General features: G+C 37.0%; 1 protein-coding gene across 2 annotated transcripts in view; it reads left to right on the top strand.

The window, feature by feature from the left end:
* Positions 1–22,331, top strand: part of celf5a (cugbp, Elav-like family member 5a) — a 268,110-nt gene that overhangs the window by 213,044 nt on the left and 32,735 nt on the right. The window contains exon 6 of one of the 2 annotated variants that reach the window (XM_065246530.2): positions 18,501–18,647. In XM_065246530.2, the coding sequence (XP_065102602.1) occupies positions 18,501–18,647 (147 nt within the window). Of the gene's footprint in view, positions 1–18,473; positions 18,648–22,331 lie in introns of both variants that reach the window. The other variant, XM_065246529.2, reaches the window with a different exon arrangement.

Below are 22,331 nucleotides of genomic sequence, written 5' to 3'. Positions count from 1 at the left end.
ATGTTTCTTAAATAAATACATAAATGTGTGTGTATTTATATTTACATAGTAATTACACACAGCACACACTCATATATTATGCCAAAAATCACTTTTATTTTGTATGTGATTAATCGCTTTTCCCAGCCCATATATATATACTTCTGCTGAATGCAAACAAAGAATGTTTTTAACCAAGCAGATCTGGGGCACCATTGACTGACAACTAATACTATTGAAGTGAATGGTGCCCCAGATCTGTTTGGTTATTAACATGCCAAAATGTAAATGTTTCGATAACTATCAATTTAAGCCCCTTTACACCAACACTCTTAGATACTTTTATATATACATTTGGTATCAATATGTACAGTTTATAAACTTAAGATAATAGCGACATCCATGCCACAGCTATAACAATAACTACATATGAATGGTTTGTTTCACTTTTCAGCAATATTTTTTCCATCTGATGAGCGATAAAACACTGACAGCCAATCAAAATTCATTTAAATATAAAGGACATTTAAATGAGAAATTGAAGTATTTGAGCTTAGAATAAACATAATGCTGTCATTTGTTGGTGTGGATGCTAATATAAATTTTTCTGCGGCACTTAATAGAAATATGAACCATTTTAATGTATTAAGCGGCACTACATAAAACATTTACAGTACATTTGTATATTCTGTGCACTCTCAGAAATAAAGGCACAAAAGTTGTCACTGAGACAGTACTCTTTCAAAAAGGTACACCTTTGTATCCAAAAAGTGCATATTGGTAATTCAAAGGTACATATTGGCAGTTCAAAGATACATATTTGTACCTAAATGGTATGTGTTAAGACCTTTTTTTACAAAGTGACAGCTTTGTACCTTTATTTTTGACAGTGTAGATGCTTTTATCCAAAGTTACTTAACACTGCAATACAAAGTATAAATTCCTTGGGACGCAATCCTCTACCAGTTGAGCTACAGAAACACTACAGTATATAGTTATTGTTTTTGGTGTAAACAGGCCTTTATAACATTCACCATTGAGGCTAATGAGATCATGCTGACCAGCCAAACCTTGACCCCCAGCGTAATAGGTTATTTGTTGTAGCTATAATATCGAATTTCGTAACCCGTAGCAACAACTTCTGAATATTTTTTTTAAAACCAGGCCATTAAATGGATTTCCAGACAAACAAATAATGAACAAATCAGTCACCACCTTCAACTTCCAAACTGCATACTTAGCCATATTGTTTCCATTGAATAGCTGCATAGCCAGCGTGTCAGCGCGTGGCCTTTGTCCGGCTGTTTCAATCTTGAGTACTGGACTCTGAGCCGTAAAAAGCCAGCTATTCAGCAGAGCCTGTCTGAATCACAGCGCTATTCAACCACACAAACATTGTTCTGCTCTCAGAAGGAGCTCTCACGCTGCTGTTTTATTTGCTGAAAGTCTCCTGCTGGATACGGGTGAAGCCTTGGACGGTCAAAAAGCATTAATTTACTATGTGCTTTTCATTTCTTAGAACACAATAGCACAGTTACATTCAATAAATTGTTCAGTCAGAATTGGAAATTTTGTCAACATTTACTTTCTCTTGTGTCTTTTTAAAAATCTGTATGACTTGCTTCCCTGAAACGCAGGATTAATTTATTGCTGGATGTCGAAGTCTTTCTATACAGGGATAATTCACCCAAAAAATTATACTTATATCATCATATACTCAAGTTGTTCCAAACCTGTATACATTTTTGGTAATACTTTATTTAAAGGTGTGTTTATAAGACTGACATGACATGTGCTATGAACAGAAGGAGATTTTATGCATGTTTATTTCATTAAGTGTCATTCATTTAATTAAGTAGGTTTTAATGCAAAGGTGACATTGTTTAAGATGTCTTTGTCATAACAACCTGACATTGCCAAGACAACATAACTAAAAAAATATTCTATGTCAGAAAAAAATATTCTATGTCAGAAAATTTCAGAACCCTCTGTGTGTATTGTGCACATATATAAAGTTAAGTATAATCTTTTGACATGTCTGTTGCATTTTTTTAAGGTATTTAAAATAATTTGACTTAGTATTAACACTTAAAGGGATAGTTCGGCCAAAAATGATATTAAACCCATGATTTACTCACCCCCAAGCTGTCCGAGTTGCATATGTCCATCGTTTTTCAGACAAACACATTTTCGGATATTTTAGAAAATGTTTCAGATCTTTCAGTTGATTACATGTAATGTTACGGGGTCCACCCATAGTCCACGCCCTTCAAGTAAAAAAAAAGTGCGTCCATCCTTCACAAATTAAATCCAAACGGCTCCAGGATGATAAACAAAGGTCTTCTGAGGGTAATCCGTGCGGTGTTGTGTTAGATATATCCGTATTTAAAACTTTATTAACGTAAATAAATACTTTCCGGTAGCGCCGCCATCTTAGACTCCTCTGTATTCAGGAGAGAGTATTAGCATAGTGTACGCACTTTTCTTAGTGACGTATGACAAATTCGGAGGGCGGGGGCACAGAGCAGCAGCAGAGTAGCCTCCGTAGGCTGCGTAAGCGCTCATCCTGAATGCGAACGCGACTAAGATGGCTGCGCTACCGGAAGGTATTTATTTTCGTTAATAAACTAACGCAATTAGTTTCTTTTTTGGGAAGTAACTTAATATTGTAATGCATTACTTTTAAAAGTAACTTTCCCTTAAAATAAAGAGTTACCAAATGTTTTTATGTTAAACACAAATGAAGATATTTTAGGAAGGTTTGTAACAAAGCAGATCTGGGGCACCATTGACTAGTAGGACAGAATAATAATATGAATGGTTCACCTGGGCCTGGTTCCCCGATAACGTTCACTCTTAGCGTGCTAAGAAGACTCAAAAAGATATATCTTACCAAAGTTGTTGATGTTCCTAAGTGTGTTCCCCGAAGTGTCTCTTAGGAAGCTTCTTAACACGCTGCCTCTAAGTTCGACATACAATGGCGCTGTCCCAAGTGAAGGTGCTGAATTATTTGCTTGTGCCGCTTCTTGACATGGGTTTTGACTTTAAAAAGTATGTAATACACTTTTATACGAATGTTAAGGTACTTAACAATCAGAATTGATTGGCAAGCAGCTGCAGTATTTCTGTTTAATGCGGTTTTGCTTACCATTAATGTTTTCAATAAAAAGCAACCTAGTTAGATAGAGAATATGGTCTGAGAAGATCTAGCAGCTCCATAATGAGTTGTCTTGGAAGGCGATTTTTTTATTTAGCAACGTCAGGCAAAATGTCAAAAGGTTTAAGGGTTGACGAATAAAAAAATTGTCATGGACTAAACAGTTACGCGGCCGGTGTTGTGTGGAAGTCTGTTCCCCCTAGGTTTCCCTTTAGTGTAGTGTTTTTATAGCATTTTTATCACATTATACGTTTATTCTTTATATACATTAAAAGTTTTCATGGCTACTGAGATGTATATGTGTGCATTTATGTAATGTATCTTGACTGTTCTTGATTTTAAGTCAATTATTTTTACAGTATGAATCATATTATATGTATAATATATATTTATTATGTTTGGAAACATAACAGTTTTAAAACAAACAGTAGAGAAAAAAAGAAAAGAAAAAGACAGGCTAAATGTTAAAAGACATAAAACTGTCAAATATGAAATATTTAATAAATTCTATAATAAAATACATGATATTATTGCTTTTTAGTATAACAAATTGAAATCTTTAATCTTTCTAAATAAATTATAAATGTAACGTGATGAAAACGCTATAAACATAGAGGGAACAGACTTAAACACCGGCGCCGTCTTTGATTCATTCTGATACCAAATAAAGTCAACTGCATAAATAGTCCTGTATCCATTGCAAACATATTTTATTATAAGTCTTAAAAATGTCCATAACATAAAATCATTGTCAGCATACCATAGTTTGACTTGTACTGCGCTGCGCTGATTTCTAAAGACTGTGGCGATAGCTTTTTGCGCTCAAACCACGCTAAGAGAGAGCTTACGAATGGTCCAGACCAACCTTACGAAAGTGACTTACAGAAGATATACTTAGCGTACAAACGTTTTGGGAATCGTGCCATAGAGTTAAGAGAGAGGTTAAGGAATAGGTTAAGAACTACTTAGCGATAAGAATGTTTTTGGGAACCGGGCCCTGATCTGTTTGTTTAAGAACATTCTTCAAAGTATCTTCCTTTGTGTTCAGCATAACAAAGTAATTTATACAGGTTTGGATAAACTTGAGGATGAGTAGAGGATGACGCAATTTTCATTTCTGGGTGAAGTATTCCTTTAAAGGGGACGTATCACTAAGTCAACTTAGTGACTTAGTTTTGGTAAACCATTCTCTGCAAGCATGTGAAAAATGTTATTAAAATTTGTCTCCCCTTGTGATGTCAGAAGGGGATAATACCAGCCCTTATTCTGCACTATCCAACCACGGCACTGCCATTAAGTGCAGAGATCAGCTCATTTGCATTTTAAAGGACACACCCAAAAACTGCACATTTTTGCTCACACCTACAAAGTGTCAATTTTTACATGCTATAATAAATTATCTATTTTATTTTGAGCTAAAACTTCACATATGTACTCTGGGGACACCAAAGATTGTGAAATGTCCCCTTTAATGCATTGAAAGTGAATGGTGACCACGACTGCTCAATTTGCAAGGCAAGAAATAAAAACCAGTGACTTTGATATCAGTTTGTTACTCGTGGAAAATTAGCATTTGACTTCAGAAGAATGTGACCTTGTCTGTAAAATTCAGGCGAAAGTTTCATAATCGAATTATGAGGAGCATCAAAGTTTGACGTGATCTTACTCATTCAATATTAAAGATATCAAGGTTATTTTTCACAGAATGTTCTTTACATTATGTAGGATGATTTTATATAGAAAACTTTAAATAACAAAAAATGACACATAGGTTGTACGAGAAAATACCAAATGTTTTGTTTTGCATGAACTGTACCATTCAAACCGAGCAAAGGGCAAAAGGAGATAGATTTATGGTGTGCTTTGCTCTCATTATAACCTTTAGGGTCAACCGTGGTGCGAATGATTCAGGGACATTGAAATGTAAACCACAGCCCAAAAATCTTCACCTCACACACACTCAGACATCCTTTTCTCTCTTTCTTTCTCTCCCCTGTCTCTCTCCTCCATTCATCCTCCCGGGACATAAGGCAATAGACTTGTTTACCTCACCTTTCACCACATTGACTGGTGAATTATTCATTGGCATGTACTAAGGGTGGGAGTGGAGGACAGAGAGAGGGAGAGAAAAGAGAGTGAGAGAGGGGGGGTGCAAGATAGAAAAATGAAAAGAGAGAGGAAAGCGAGCAGGAAGCTCATGGGAAAGGAATGGAAAGGTTTATCGTCATCTCGAAAAGCAAATTGATTTTGGAAAACCTCCCCGGCCTCCATTCTCTTGAGTCTGAAGTTGCAGGGGGAGGAGTCAAGACTCGTGAGGGTCCCAGGGGCCAAAGTGAGATGCTTAGCTGAGATAATGCCGTTCTTCTGGATGCAGGGCTTGATGAAGTACTCGTCCATCTGTGAACCCTTCAGATGAAGACCAGCAGAACTTAACAAACTTAATGAAAACACCCAGGAGCCATTTGCGTCCCGCGTTCCCCCTCTCTGCAGCCCACGTCTGCTTTCAACAATATAGTATAATCTGGCCTGCAGAAAGATTTTTTATCACTTTATTTCATAATAGTTTTTTATTTATTTAAAAGTTTATGAGTCCATTCATGTCGCGTCTAACAATGCGTGTTAAAGATGAGTCAAGGCGTCAAGGGAGGTCGTGCGGCGTAGCGTCTTCCGTTGCTACGCAGCCATGAGCCGCGCTCTCCGCGATGGCGAGGATAACGGAATGCGTTATCGGGTTTTAATTCCTCATCCGCACCTTGCGTCAATCATATCATTGTCACCATGCGATCAGTTAATCTGGTCGTGACTTTGTAGTGTTTGTCCAGAAAAAAATTGTTACTTCCGGGTGGATACTCAGAGAAGAGCTGCGGCAGGGATAGTTCACATCAAGTCACAGCTTTTAATGGAGACACAGCATAGGAACCGTTAGATATAATGCAACACATATTAAAATACGGATAAAAAAAGAGCCATCAGGTGCCTAGGTTAGGAAAAGAGGAAAGATGAGGAGAAATGAAAAAGGATAAACATATGCTGCTATATATAATGAAGTATATAATGAATATATTTTTCCACATATTACACTGAAAAAAAATATTCATTCAATTTACTAAAATTTTTGCAGTGGTTGCAATCAACTTACTTAACTACATTAAATACAAAAGTGTTTAGTTTGTTTTTCTATTTTTTTATGTAGCTTAAAAAAAGATTGTGACCACTTACCTTAAAACAATTGAGTCAATTGAAATATTAATTTTCTTTCAGTGTACTATAATAGCAAATTCATTTAAATTGTGAAAAAACAGAGTGATGTCAATACTGTGACTGAGAAAAAAAACAAAAAAACAAAAAAAAAACACCTAATGTGGTACAAAAATGAATAATGGTTTATTAATGTATTCAGACATTTTATTTCTTAGTTAAGTTCACAGAACTTTTTATTTGATTTTATTTTACAACTTTTTGTTTAAATATAGCTTAAATTGATTGCAACCACTTACCCTAAAAAAAATTTAGTAAATTTTTCAGTGTTCAAGGTTTTAATAGTCCCTTTCACAGTTCACGTCACAGGCGGTTCCCACTGCGCATGTCGGGGTCAGAACAGTCATTTCAGCAGATTGAGTTGCGTATTATTCGGTATTGTCAAAAATGCCTACTTGCGTCGTGGGCTTTAAAAAATCGCACCAGGTCTGCCGTTAAGTTTTTCGGGATTCATGCAGAATCTCAAAAACAAAAAAATACAACATAAGTGACTGCAAGCAATTAAACATGCAGACTGGGACAATGTAAAGATCAAAGAGGCTTGTGTTTGTAGTGCTTACTTCATTTCAGGTAAGTCATCATTTTTCAGACCTGTTAGATTAATAGATTGTATGAACAGTTTGACCCCGTGCTGTGGGCGCACCCGATAGTCATTCAATGTTTACAAACCTTAAAGGGGTCTATAGGCCTAAGGTATTTAAGATACAGGTTAAGAAAAGATTTACTTATTTTATAAAATAATGTATACTAAAAAAAAGAAACCACTGCTTTATATTTTCAAGTATTATTATACATTAAAGGGGACATTTCACAAGACTTTTTGAAGATGTGAAATTAATCTTTGGTGTCCCAAGAGTACATATGTAAAGTTTAAGCTTAAAATACCCCATAGATAATTTATTATAGCATGTTAAAATTGCCACTTTGTAGGTGTGAGCAAAATGTGCTGTTTTGGGTGTGTCCTTTAAATGCAAATGAGCTGATCTCGGCACTAAATGGCAGTGCCGTGGTTGAATAGTGCAGATTAAGGGGCAGTATATCCCGTTCTGACATCACAAGGGGAGCCAAATTTCAATGAGCTATTTTTTCCCATGCTTGCAGAGAATGGTTTACCAAAACTAAGTTACTGGGTTGATCTTTTTCACATTTTCTAGCACCTGGGATCCACTTATAACACTTAAACGTCGAAAAAGTCAGATTTTCATGATATGTCCCCTTTAAATAATAGAATTTACATAGTGCATTTACAGAAATATTGGGCTTTTTTGAACATTAAATGTCAATCTCAGAAATGGCCCCAAGCCAGTCTGAGTTTGAGACCCCTGATGTAGTATGTAGCTCATGCATAGATTGCCTTTTGTCACAATACACATTCGTTGAATGTCTGTGTACAGTTTAAATAAACTATGCTTTGCAAGGCCGTGCATTTGCGCATAAATACACGTAAATAAACAACATATACTCCGGGCTTTAAGATGGAGCGTTTGGACCCGGAAGAAGCGGATTGGTTGAAGCAGACTTTTGGTTGCAAACAGATTTATTTTTTGTTTAAAGCTTTAAATAGCCTACAAATGCCTTACTTGTATTTACGTCTGCAAATGAAACTGAGAAGTATTTCTTTTTTTTAATGTACCTATTCACCTTTAACAAAAACACCCACAAGGCTCTCATACCCTCTTTTACGCTTTCATGGAAACACACACAGCTCGTAGTGTATTTATTACAACACCAAGTCCAGTCAAGAAACGAAAGCTAATTCATTTAAAGTATTCATGCATATAGCCTCATAATAATGAAGTGCTTGTGGGCAGCGATAAAACTGGCCTTATTGCTCGACTTCATAAGTCATTCACATCTTATATTGGACTCGTTCCCCCAGCATGTCACAATCACATTTATGTTGCATTATCTGCAAATGTGCACATTTTTATGTATGCATGCATGCACACATACAGTGCAGTGTTTCTGTCTCTGTATTTGTCACTTTTTCTCGCTTGCACAGCCATGAGCAGAAGTCAGATTCACACACACTGGTCTAATTATCCAGCTATGGAAGCCTGGGTTGAATGCATTTGCATGCTTTACTTGTGTATGCATGAATCTATGCTTATATGTAGTATACACACATAGAGCAGGGACTTTATAAATTATATATTTGCATTCAAGTTAAAATAATTTTACACTTTCATTAATAAGTCCAATCGAACCCAGGTTCAGTCTAAGCAATCAAACCAAATGCCTTTGGGTGAACTGTGTGCGTATGTGAGACAGAGATGGTTCGAGGTAGGGGTTTGATATATTCTTTATTCCACGCACGCTTGCCCCCTGAGCCTCCACACTCCCACCCTTCGCGTTCCGGACATGGCGCAATTAAAAATTTACACCGCCGTGCGGTAAAGCAAATTGCCGAGCTTCGGGAAGGCCTTGTACAATGGAGGACCAGGGACAAAATTACGCCCGGGAAAGGTTGGGGGTCAAGGAACTCTAGCCCCCTGTTTCAGTCTCATTTCCACCTGAGTGTGTACACGAGGGATTGACCGTATTTTAACAAATACAGGAAAATGAAACTGCAGCAGCTATCTGATATTACAATCTACCCGGTTTAGGAGAGTGTGTGCCTCCAACCGATTGCCAATGTTTTTGGTTGAATGGCAACGTGTTCAGCTGTATTTTCATTTCCTCATGACTAGGCTGTATGAGAAAATATACAATAGCAACTGTTGGCTACACAATCAAGTAATATGAAATGTTTTTGGCATGAGCTCCATTATGTCCAGCTGGTAATTTACATTATTATGTTTTGGTAAAACTTACAATAAGGTTGCATTACAATAAGGTTGTATTATGATTGAATACAAAATAGGTATCCTTAAAGGTGACATAGAATGATTGAATGAAGTATTTATCATTGTTCTGTGATGTGACATGTAGACAAAAATGTTTTTGTTTGGGTCTGTAATGCCTTAGAACAGGGGTCCCCAACTGGCGGACCCCGGTCCGAATCCGGACCGCGAGATGCGTCCATCCGGACCGCAAAGACTTTGTTTTAACACAATAAAATACATAAATAGCAAACGCTATTTAACGTTATTATAAAATCTTATTTATATCAGGCACATATATGGTCAGCCCAGTAGCGCTATATGGGTCCTACATCAACACAGGTTTCGAGTGCGGAGCCAGCGCGAACATTCACAGACAGGTGTGCAGGGAAGAAAGCAGAGAGCCTCATCTTGCTTGCGAGTCTGTTGCGGTTGTCAAAAGTGGGGACATTAAACACCATTACGAAACTAAACAAAGACACTTTGAAGAAACTTACCCTCAGCAGTCCGAGGTAAGGGTGCGAAAAATAAATGAACTAAAAGCCCAGTATGAGCGACCCACACTCACTCATTGCCAAACAACGAGCCATGCGTCATCGAGCCATCTATGAGTGTTCACTGAAAATACAGTGGATTTAAGGAAAGCATAACAAGCCCTTTACAGATGGGAAAATAGTAAAGGAGTGCGTGGATGCTGCATTTTGGCTCAACGTATAGTTGCGAGTCAGCATTCTGAACAGTTAACATTATCAAAAGTAAAAACATATCAAGAATGATCAATGAGCATAGTTTTTTTAACAAGGACTTTTTATTCTTTCGTCTTTTGAACTTATTTACATTTTTATAGACTTGAAGGAACAGTACAAATTAAGAGAGAAATGTTTTCCTGCACTTTTTCAGTTTTCCAAAACTTTTTTACTTTTACCTGTTTGTGTTTATGAATGATATTGATGATGATCTTTTACCAGTGCAACTTGAAGCAGCTAAGCAGAACTTAGTTAAGTACAGACAATAAATGAGAATGAATGTAACATGTGATATGATTTGATTAAGCCAGAGAGGTTTGTATTCATTGATTGTGATTATTACAATCACAATCAATGAATACAAACCTCTCTGGCTTAATCAAATCATATCACATGTGATGTGATTCAGTTTAGCAAAAAAGTGCATGTTAGTTTTCCTATTAAGTTGTTATGTGGAAATGAATGTGTGTTTTGCAGATTTAGAGATGAATGCATTTTGCACTGTTCCCTTCATATTTTTGTCAGACATTGTTACTGGATAAATTTAGATATTTTGTACCAAGCAACTGAAAGGACATACAGTAACAGAACAGCTTTAAAATGAAATCAATTTTGTGAAGGATTATTTATGCTTATACATATGAAGAAACATTATTCAATATGCTTGATAACACTATATTTTGTTCAATAAAACAAATATTTACACTAATTTCTTTAGTCTGGCGAAAGCGGTCGATTTATGTTTTTACATCCGGACCTCGGCTGGTGCGGAGGGTTCATTTACTGGACCTCCACCAATTTTAGTTGAAGACCCCTGCCTTAGAAGCTTCCTAAAAACCTCTCTCAGATAGATTTTAAACAAGTGGTTTTGCACCTATTTGGCTCCCCCTACTGGCTTAACTTGCAATCTCATTACTGATTGGCTGACTTTGATACCACTCAAAAAATGTAGCCAATTATTTTAAAGTGGAGGGGCAGTGAGATGCCTGTGATGTCATAAGCATCAGTTTTTCAGATTGGGCCGTTTTCTGGCTGACATTTCTAAAAGAGGAATTTCTATGAGACTGAGATGTTTAGCATGTTTAGCACTTTTTGTATGTTTGTGAATGTGGGTAGACTACCATTATTCAACAAAGACAAGGTAAAATTGGTTTTTCATTCTCTGTCCCCTTTAATGCATTAGCTAACTTGAAATAACAATGAACAACTATAGCATTTATTAATCTTATTTTATGTTAATTTTAGCATTTTCTAATATTTTTTAATTCAAAAGCTTTAACGGTTAACAATAGTTAAAGGATTAGTCAATTTTCTTTAAAAAAAATCCAGATATTTTACTCACCACCATGTCATCCAAAATGTTGTTGTCTTTCTTTGTTCAGTCAAGAAGAAATTATGTTTTTCGAGGAAAACATTCCAGGATTTTTCTCATTTTAATGGACTTTAATGGACCCCAACACTTATTAGTTTTAATGCAGTTTAAAATTGCGGTTTCAAAGGACTCTAAACGATCCCAAATGAGGTATAAGGGTCTTATTTAGCGAAACGATTGTCATTTTTGACAAGAAAAATAAAAAATATGCACTTTTAAACCACAACTGATTCTCGTCTATCTCCGGTACAGTGCTGCGCCAGCGCAACCTCGCGTAATTGCGTTATGACGTCGAAAGGTCACGTGTTACATATATGAAACGCACATTTGCGGACCATTTTAACCAATAAACTGACGCAAAGACATTAATTAGTATCATTCCACATACAAAATTGTCAGAACAGTCCTCTTTCTCCACACTTGTAAACAATGGGGCGTAGTTTCACATACGTCCTCCGTGACCTCTTGATGTGATGACGTATTGCGTGAGGTTGCCCTGACACGTCACAGGACCGGAGGAAGATGAGAAGTTGTGGATTAAATGTGCATAATTTTTTTTCTTGCTAAAAATCATTTTGCTAGATAAGACCCTTATACCTCATTTGGGATCGTTTAGAGTCCTTTGAAACTGCAATTTTAAACTGCATTAAAACTAATAAGTTTTGGGGTCCATTAAAGTCCATTAAATTGAGAAAAATACTGGATTGTTTTACTCAAAAAACATAATTTCTTCTCGACTGAACAAAGAAAGACATCAACATTTTGGATGACATGTTGGTGAGTAAATTATCTGGATTTTTTTTAGAAAAAGGACTATTTCTTTAAGGGGACCTATTATGCAAAATCCACTTTTACAAAGTGTTTGGACATAAATATGTGTTGGCTGTACATAAAAAAATCCACCCTCTCCTTTTTTTATCCCCATTTAAGCAGTCTCATTAAATATCTTGTTAATGTGATGTCACACTGATAAAGCCCCACCCACGGCAACTGACTGACAGTCCTGCATTAACATAGTTTCCGCCCTCGGGCTGTTGTACGCTGTCCATATCCCAATAGTGAGATATTATTGCTTCAGACTGTATTCACAGGAATCAGATCTATTAAAACTGAAAGCACTCATCGTCTCTTTTCGTAAGTGAGGACTCTATGAGGAGTAGTTGCTCATTTGTATTTAAAGGTACATACTTGAAAACATCACGTTTTTGCTGTTTTCATTTCTGTATCTCTTTTGGTATTTTGAGCTAAAACTTCTGGAAAATGTGGGCATAATAGGTGTCCTTTAATGTACAATGAATTAACATGAACAATTGCATTGCATTAACTAACATTAACAAAGAGTAATAAATGCTGAAAAACTATATTGCTCATTTTTAGTTCATGTTAGCGAATGCATTTACTAATGTTAACAAATAAAACCTCAATGTAACATTTTCACCTAAATCAAGTCTGACCTTTTTATATTTTATTATATATTTAGTATTCAGATTTTGTATTAAGTTCCCACAGTACACAAAGTGAACTACATTACCCAAGTGAATTTTTGTTATTTCACCTTTGCCAGCATTTTATAAAAGCCTTTTAAAGTCATGCTTGAAATGAAATGACCATGGTGAAGGCAACACAACCTTAATATTCTCAGTCTATACAAAGTTTACATGAGATGAGATGCACTGCCAAGCTTTTCCAATCTGCTGGTTCTCATATCAGAGGATAGTGCAAGATAATCCATACTTATTGCCTTATTCAAAGTTAATGCCCGGAGACAGATGTGTAGAGTTAAAGTAATATCAGATATATGGCTTAGTTAGTGTCGTTTACGACCCACGTCCACACAGAGGCCTCCAGAACCGGAACGGTACCCCCTGCGTCGCGGCTTCTCGTAAAGACGGTCCATCGCTTTGATTTCAGGCCCTGTTTTTCCTCTTTTCCTCCGCAGAGCTGCACGTTTTATTCCCACACTTTTACTCTCTCTCTCTCTCCTGAATCCATTTCGCTGGGCCCTGGACCTGTGGGAATTCCAGCGGGTGCTCAGCAGCTTAAAATTTAATGAGAGTTTTTACTTCACAGATCAAGCACCACTCTCTGTCTCCCTCTCTTTCTCTCTCTTTGTCTCTCTCTCTCTCTCTCTCACTTTTTCTTACAAACACAGAGCTTATATCTTGCCGGACCAACAAGCCCTCAACCCTGATACTCAAAGCAAAATTAAAGCAAACAGTCGAGAAAAGATTGGACAAACACCACATTTTGGTAAATCTAAAAATAACAGATTTTGAAATTTTGACAGGTTGAAGTTGCGGCTGTAGGAACATGCATTGTGTGTGTATATATATATAATTTACAAAAACGTTCGGGATATACAGTACACTTTTTCTAACAGCGTAAAGGTCACATTTAGTCCTATTAGTACTCTGTAGGAACAGTGGAGGAAACATATTTTAGCAGTTTGACGAATGAAAATAAATCGTGTTCAAGACTTTGAAAATTAAACATAGCTACATTTAATGTTGGCAGGGTCTTTTAGCGCACTTATGCTATGTGGCTGACAAAATGTTTACTTCCTGTTGATGTGGACACGACGATCATTATCATAATTCTTCACGCTTGGACTAAAATGTAAGTGGAAAATAATGTGTTTTTTAACCACAAACCACGCAAACACATCGTATTATACCAAATACACAAAATAACATTGTTTTTAGCAATGTAATAGGTGCACTTTAAGAGAGTGGGTGCAACTGTAAGATATTGGATATGACAAGATTGAGCACTCCTATTATTATGAATAGGGGACGGTGAAGAGCTCAACATGGCCGCCCTGGCAACAGAAGTCCCGCCTTTCAGTTAAAAGAACCAATCATCAATTAATAAAGACTGACAATTCTCTGGGGGAGGGGCTCTGTACAGCGCCATGTGAGGTACTTGCCAACCTGTACGCTGAAAAGAAAAATAATGGACTGTAGGATTTTAGTAAACGGACAGAGGGGGACATCTCTGAGTGTTAAAATCCACCAACAACTTAATCTCCCAAGCAAGAGGTTTATCAATGACAAATGATGCTGCAGGTCCCGATGCCATCCTTTGAAATATCTCACCAGTAAAAATTCCTAAAACTCCCCTAAGGTTTTACCCAGAAATCATTTAAACTGCTTTGGTGATAAAACCTGAAGGGATACAAGATAAAACTTTTTTGGGAGATTTCAGGCTCTTGCGTTTGGAAACAGCATCCTGACTCATATCCAGCAAGGGTTCATGTGGTTTCATCATCCAGCATGTCTAATGAATGCATGGATAGTGTCCCTGTCAATGGTAAACTGACTAACCAGTGAAGGAAACAATACAAAAAACTGTTTTGGAAAGGCTGGGGGGGTAAAGTTCAAACAGAGCGAGATCGAAAATCAAATCTACATTTATCTTCCCAAGCGATTATCTTTCGCCGTGTTTCTGGCAAACCCTACAAACGCCCACAGGAGTGGAGCTGTGTGCTCGGAGCCAAAGTTTTTAAGCTTAGATGTGCAAAGTTATTGCCTTGTGGTTGGTTCGAAGTATTCTGAGAGAGAACACAATAGTGAGCGCCCACTTTTTTGCCACCATCATTCTGGTGACTCCACTGAAGTCATTTGGATTACTTTAATGATGGATGCATGTGCTAGGTATAAATAAATTATGTGTGATTCATATTTTGGTGAACAATTCCTTTTACAATCTCAGAGTATGTCTGTCCATAAAGGTTTTTTTTATACTTGTCCAACACGGACATCAGGCAAAAGTAATAGCCCCCATTCATCACACGACTTGTACCCCCACCAGATATCCCCCATATTGTGGCCACTTGTCAAAGTTTTCACGTCAGTTTCAAGGAGCTTCTTATCTTGCCTGATGCACAACCTTTCTCCACAGTCATATTCCGGCCTTTTCGCCGAAATCGATTCTGCAGGTTTTTTCTTCGGACAGCGGGGTGAGAACAGGGGATGTTGTAGTCTGATAAAGGTCAAGTGTTTTTGAGTCATCGGGAGATTCATAATGAATGTGAGCATGGCTCTCGCGGCAGGTGTTTCATTACCGCGGTACGGGAGAGAATGAGAGGGCTAGACTTAGAAACCTGCACTTCCAAGGTCAAAACTTGAATGTTGGTGGCATTGTCAATCTTTAAACCCACCACGTTCTTCTCTTGATCCGTTTGATATTTCAGGAGTAATGTGATATCTTTTCAAATAACAAATCTGATGGAGATTTGTATAATAGAGTGCCTGAGGGCCGCGGTGATACTGAAAAGGATTGTGTCAATCTACCGATATAACAAAATTGACATACAGTGGAATACAATTGGGCATAAGAGAGACATTTTAAACATGAAATAAGGGTTGTATTTGAATGTTTGCCTTTATTAAGCTGTAAAGCATACATTTAGTAAATCCCCTTGTATCTGTGTTAAAATCCAGTTAAGACCAGCACAAGCTGGTAGCTGGTTTAAGGTGGCAGTAGCTGGTCTAAGCTGGTCCTCCCAGCCTGACAAAGCTGATGGGTCCAGCATGACCAGCTTAGTCCAGCTCGACCAGCTTAAAAAGTGACCAAAACACAGCTAGACCAGTTTGCTACACCAGCAATACCAGCTAAAACCAAGCTGGGAGACCAGCTAAAACCAGCTCATCAGCTTATGCTGGTCTTAGCTGGATTTTTCAGTAAGGATATTAAAGGAATGTTCCACTTTCATAAAAAAAAATGCTGGGAAACCCTACAGCCTTAACTACGTCGTCCAAAAAAAAAAAAAAGAATTTCGCTGCACAAAAGGCCATCAAGTGCATCTAGGAGCGCTCAACCTACCTAACAATTTTTTTGCGGGAAACCCTGCATGTTTATGTCGTTCTTTGTTCAGTCAAGAAGAAATTACGTTTTTAAGGGAAAACATTCCAGGATTTTCTTCATATAACCTCAATAGTTTACAGTTTCAATGCAGCTTCAAAGGGCTCTAAACAATCCCGAGGCATACGGGTCTTGTCTAGTGAAACGATTGTCAAATTTTACTTTTAAACCAAAATTTTTCGTTTTGAACTAGCCGTGTGACGCACCAGCTTGACCTTACGTATTTTATAATCACATCGAAAAAGTCACGTATAACGTATGTGAAACTACCACCCCAGTGTTTTTAAGTGTGGAGAAAGAGGACCGTTCCGACGTTGTTTTATGCGGAATGATTCTAATGAATGTCTTTGTGTCAGTTTATTGTTAAAAAAATGGTACACAAGTGTGTGTTTCACATATGTAACACGTGACCTTTTGACGTCATTACGTAATACGTAAGGTCACGCTGGCACCTCACACGGCTAGTGCTACACGAGAAGTTGTGGTACAAAAGTGCTTTTTTTTGGCGAAAATGATGTTCGTTTCGCTAGATAAGGCGCTTATGCCTCGGTTAGGATTGTTTATAGCCTTTTAATGCGGCATATGAAAATGTAAACTGTTGTGGTCCAATAAAGTCTATTAAATGGAGAAAAATCTTGAAATGTTTTCCTCAAAAAACATAATTTCTTCTCGTCTGAATAAAAGAAAATCATAAACAGCTTGGATGACATGGGGGTGAGTACATTATCAGGATTTTTTTATGAAAGTGAAGTATTCCTTTAATATATTACTCTGTATTAAAATACCGCACATCCTTCCCACCTCTGCTTTTTGAAAAGGTAAAAAAGTCATAGCTAAGCTGTGTACATACAACATATAGGGCCCTATTTTAATGATCTAAGTGCATTGTCTAAAGCGCACAGCGCAACGTCTAAATAGGCGTGTCCGAATCCACTTTAGCTAATTAAACGACAAGAAAAATGGTTTGTGCGCCGAGCGCATGGTCAAAAAGGGTTGGTCCTATTTTTTTAATGGGTAATGGGAGTATTTTGGGCATAACGTGCAATAAACCAATGAGAGTCTCAGCTCTCATCCCCTTTAAAAGCCAGTTGCGCTGGCACTATTTCTAATCCCTATTTAGATGACGGAGTTTGTAAACTGAAAAACTAAGCAGAGGAAGAAGATCCCCAGTTTAAGATTAATGTTAAATAATTGTGTTGTTTTTCATTTGTATTGAAATTGTTATTTTTTTATTAAAACCTTTAAAACCCGTTTTCTTTTAGTCATGGAAGTAAAAAAGCAGGCTTTTAATTGCTGTAAATGTATGGCTATCCAATATCATCAAAAAATTATTTACAAGTATGTAAGAAAAGGTTTGTACTCTAAAAATACTTAAGCATTACTTAAAAATGTTTCTTATCTCACCATATCCACAGGTACAGAGTCATCATATACAATAAATCCGTGAGGTAGCATTAAAAAAAACCTTTAAAAGCAGATGCATTTGTTTAATGCAAAGCATTTGTTTACTTACCAGGCTGCAGGTGAAGCAGCTCTTTACGCCTCTTAACGTCTCATAATTAGTCCTCATTTATGTCCAAGAGATTCAATAATAATCTTTTACATTCAATCCTTTAATCTTTCATATTTAAAAGCATTTTTGTGCTGCTGCGCATTCATGTATGTGATAAGCAAACCCGCGGTGTCGTCCCGTTTATAGGCGCATTTTACTAATGCGCTCTTTAAATAACAAAAAACATATTGCGCCATTGACTTTAGACTTTAAAGCAGGTTTTTGTTGGTCAATGGCGTAGTCTATTTTAGTTGCCTCAAATGGGACATACATTGGTCAGACATACAGATTTTGAAACTCACCATTATTTAGGCTAACAGGTTGCTTGGTCTGGCTGGTCGGGATGGTCAAAGCAACCAGAGAAAATGCTAAAACCATAGTTTTTAGATATGTTGGAGAAATAAACCTACAGTACGAATGACAACAGTTTCATATTAAGCTGAGATAGGAAAACAATTTAAAGATGGTATAAAATGAATCCATCACTTTTAGTCATGTAAAGTCATTTCCACTTCCAAGTTACAATAATTGAAACCAATAATCTCTTATAACAGAAATATCATAAAAACATTGAATTCTTTTGTACTGAATGTCTATGCAAATTCACACTAATATAATATGACCTGTATGTACAGTATACATTTTAACTTATAGTTGTTTGGCATGGTGCGAAGGTCTCGTTTGCAAAGCGGGAGGTTAAACACAGCCTGCCCTCTCTCCTCAGACTGGCTCCGATTCTCTCCTCCCTCAGGGTGCCTCGTCCAGCCTGGTGGTCAAGTTTGCGGACACGGACAAGGAGCGCACCATCCGCCGCATGCAGCAGATGGTCGGCCAGTTCGGCATCTTCAATCCTGCTATCGCCTTGCCGTTCAGCACATACAGCACCTACGCACACGCGGTGAGTACCCTCCCCTCTGCAAGGCACACAGAGGCCCTCACATGCCCGACACGTTTTGATTATCTCATCCGTGCCTACGCACACTCCCGTCACATGCGTGTCTGCTGCGCACCAACAGCCTGGGATGACTCAGAATAGTCCATAGGAAAATCTTTACCTGGATATTTATAGCATGCATGCTAAGTTCCTTTAGTATTGGGGAGGTTGAAATACAGCCGACAGGTTGAGCTGACACATACCCAATACATATCTAATGTTCATTCATGAAGGGATGTGCAGACTTGTGAACGAAGGAATTATAGTATTTTGGTTTTATTATAGTAAAAGTGTGGTGGGGATGTTGATTACAAACAAATGGTTTAACTAATTTAATACTTTATTACTTGAAAAGCTAAATTGTGTTTATTTTTAAGACCTCAGAGTATTAATGTCAATGTCTTGAGATTATTGTTATCATATTGGGAAAGAAGCAGATTAATTTTGTTAAATAAAAAGTTGCCTAGAGGTAAGAAAAATTTTATGTAAGATATTACAGTCATAATATCCCATTAAGTTTGTCTTCTTAAGAATATGTATCATGTTTAAAGAATGTTTAGATAGGTTTACTTAAAAATACAACTAAAATAGTACAACAAAAATAATCAACTAATATACTAAGAAACCTACAGCTACTGTAAACTTAGTGATACCCTGCATTTCAATTTCATTTGAAAATACAACTACAACTACTCCGTTTCCTTATGAACCAAAAATAAATGTATTCATGTACTGATAAATGTATGCGTAAGTACATTTTTTACTCATAAATGCCAGGATTAATTGTCAGATGCAACACGGCTCTCGGGGCTTATCATTCGTACTAATTTTCATATCACAGACATGCATTGACAAACAAACCCACAGTAACCGCAAGGCCTGTACAAGAATAAAAACGACTTCATTATTCATGAGATGCTGACCGTCCGCAGGAAATGCAAATGTCGGAGCGTGGCATGTGAGAGCCCGGGCAGGATGGTTACTGTAGCTTCCACATTTTGGCAGGAACTTTTATCTTCTTTGTCAGAGACGGTGCAGACTGCTTCTCAGTGGTTCTGACACTAATTTATAATTCACTATTCCTGCATCGTAACCCACACACGCACCACAGCCTTGTGACATCGCGTGCAATGCTGCACAAAAGATGGGAACTTATTTAGATTTATTTGAAACTTTTTTATTTTATTTTATTATTAATTTTTTTTCAGTTTTACAAAAATGCCTTCCAGAAATTTTTCTTCTTAAAATATATACCGGTAAACATACAAATATACCTAATGAAAAAACAGACCCTCTGCTTTCAAACAAACAATAAACAAACAAACAAAATGAAAAAAAAAAGTTTAATCCTATCTATATTTTTTCTCTGCTTATAAACTTTTAAATATGGGTATTTTTCTTAAAAAAAAAATAGCAAAAAGCTGAAATAATTGCATTTTTTGAGGGATTTTTGTTCAGAAGCAGATCCGATTCAGAAGAATCTCGATTTCAAAACATACACAGGGTTTAAAATTAGTAAAAAACGTTTTGGCTTCAGTTATTTCATAAATTGGGTAAGTGCATCTAGTGGATAAACGCGGTATTGCAGAGTAACATAAAAAATCATCAGGAACACTTTTTTATGCATTTCTTAATTGACGAGACAACTCGTCAATGGCGGGGAAAGAGTTAACTTTAAGGACTTTTTTAAAGCTTTAACCATAAAAGCCGAAGGATGGTCAATTTTTTAAGTGTACGTGAGGGTCCGCGTACGCGCACCGCCAGATTTTTGAAACACTACGTACACTGTATCCATAGGTCGCATATGCGCCTATAGGAGAATGTAGTATGTAGCACAGGAGATGCTTTACATTGCATGCTTGCTTCGAACGTCTGTGTACACGTACGAGTCAAATAAACTATACTGTGCAAGTCTACACTGCGTACGTTCCCGTACACGCAAAAACAGATTATACTCTTTGCTTAAAGCAACACCAAAGAGTTTTTTTTACCCTAAAAATAACATTTCCAAAAATGTTTCAGTCGTTCATCCACTCGAAACAGGGTGAACGGCACTTTCACATTCGCTTTGCAGCCCTCTATCGGCCAAAACCGAACTAAAGAATTTTCCAATCGTCAGGTCGCGGTCCTGTAGTTTGAGTGAAAACTACAAAAACTTGCTTTATGGCAGACCTACAATCCAATCAGAGCCAGCTTTGCTGCAGTAGGCTAAATTATTTACGACAGTGGTAATGGACAATTCCGCTTCCAACCTGTAAGGGGAGCAAAGAGCAAAAACTCTTTAGTGTTGCTTTAAGTGTTAAACCTGTGTGTAGCTTATGCTGTGATCACACTAAACTTATACCCCATTTACACAAAGGAAAGACACAGATATTTCCCTTTAGTTTGGCCTCTCATTTTCTACGAAAACCCTGTTTTTATCACAGAAAATGATTATTTCTAAAACCTCCACCCAAAGTGGAGGGTTTTAGGTTCTGAAACATCACATTATGCACCAGAAATTGCTTAATGTTATGTAAGCGTCATATGTTTACAGTTGAAAGGAACAGGAAGCTGCTCGTGTTGGTGTTGATTCTGATCGGTTTGGGATTTATTCCTCTCCCTACACTGCCGTCCATAGGTTTGGCATAGTTATTATGGCCCTCGACGGCGTATTTATGCGGGTTTATGTAGATGACAAGTTTTTTGAAACCGATGTTGTGTGCACAATGTTATTATTGAAAACGGAGGCGGGGAAATTTTGTTTCTCTAAATACCTGGCTATGTGTAAATGTGGTTTCAATTTCTATGAAGACCCCCGCACATATGGACAGCAACCGGATGTGATATTACATGCTAAAGCACTGTTTTTTTTTTATTCTAACGTACTTACACTGTTGCTTTTTTCAGATTGTGCGAGACTGCTAATTTCAGTTTTTTTAATCGGTTACGTTTTAACGTATCAACCATTTATTGGTCACGTATATTCACATGATAAAAATTCGCAGGTCAGAGTTCACCAAACTTAAACTTCAAAATGCATTTTTTTTAATAGCATTCCAGCCTTTTGCATTTATATGCATATGAATAAACGTCAATGAAATGAAAAGTTGTGTGACCATAGCATATTTCTCATATGAAGTGCACCGGCATGGTAAATTTTAAATAATATAATGACAATAATAGTAATAATACACTATAATTGAAACTAAATTATGTAATGTAAATAACAAATAATTATAGGAGTTATATTGTTAGTAAAAATCCAAAACAAATGGCCAAAGAACACGTCAACTTATCAATTTTAAAATCTCTAATTCATCATAACATTTGGTGCCCAAACAGACTGGCGAAACGCACAAACATTAGCACAAATGGACAGCTATAATTAAGACTTTTGGTAATTATGTAATTTTCGCACTCATAATTGTAATTCCGATTAGTTTTCCGATTAATTGTGCTGCCCTAGAACCAAGCCATAATACTGTACACCAACTGCATAGCATCAACCTGGCAACCAACAAGAAAACCCCAGCATTGCAGTTGTGAGTTTAAAGGGTAAATCTAGGGTTGATTTAGTTTATCTGTCATCTCCACAATCATCGGTTTAAAAGAGCGGATTTGTTTCTGTACTGTACCTAAGCAGAACCTCAGCAAGCAAAGCATTCA

This window comes from Paramisgurnus dabryanus, chromosome 24 (assembly GCF_030506205.2).
Source record: "Paramisgurnus dabryanus chromosome 24, PD_genome_1.1, whole genome shotgun sequence".
NCBI lineage: Eukaryota > Metazoa > Chordata > Actinopteri > Cypriniformes > Cobitidae > Paramisgurnus > Paramisgurnus dabryanus.
The sequence above is the reverse complement of the archived record's forward strand: the minus strand, read 5'-3'. Positions and strand labels throughout refer to the sequence as shown.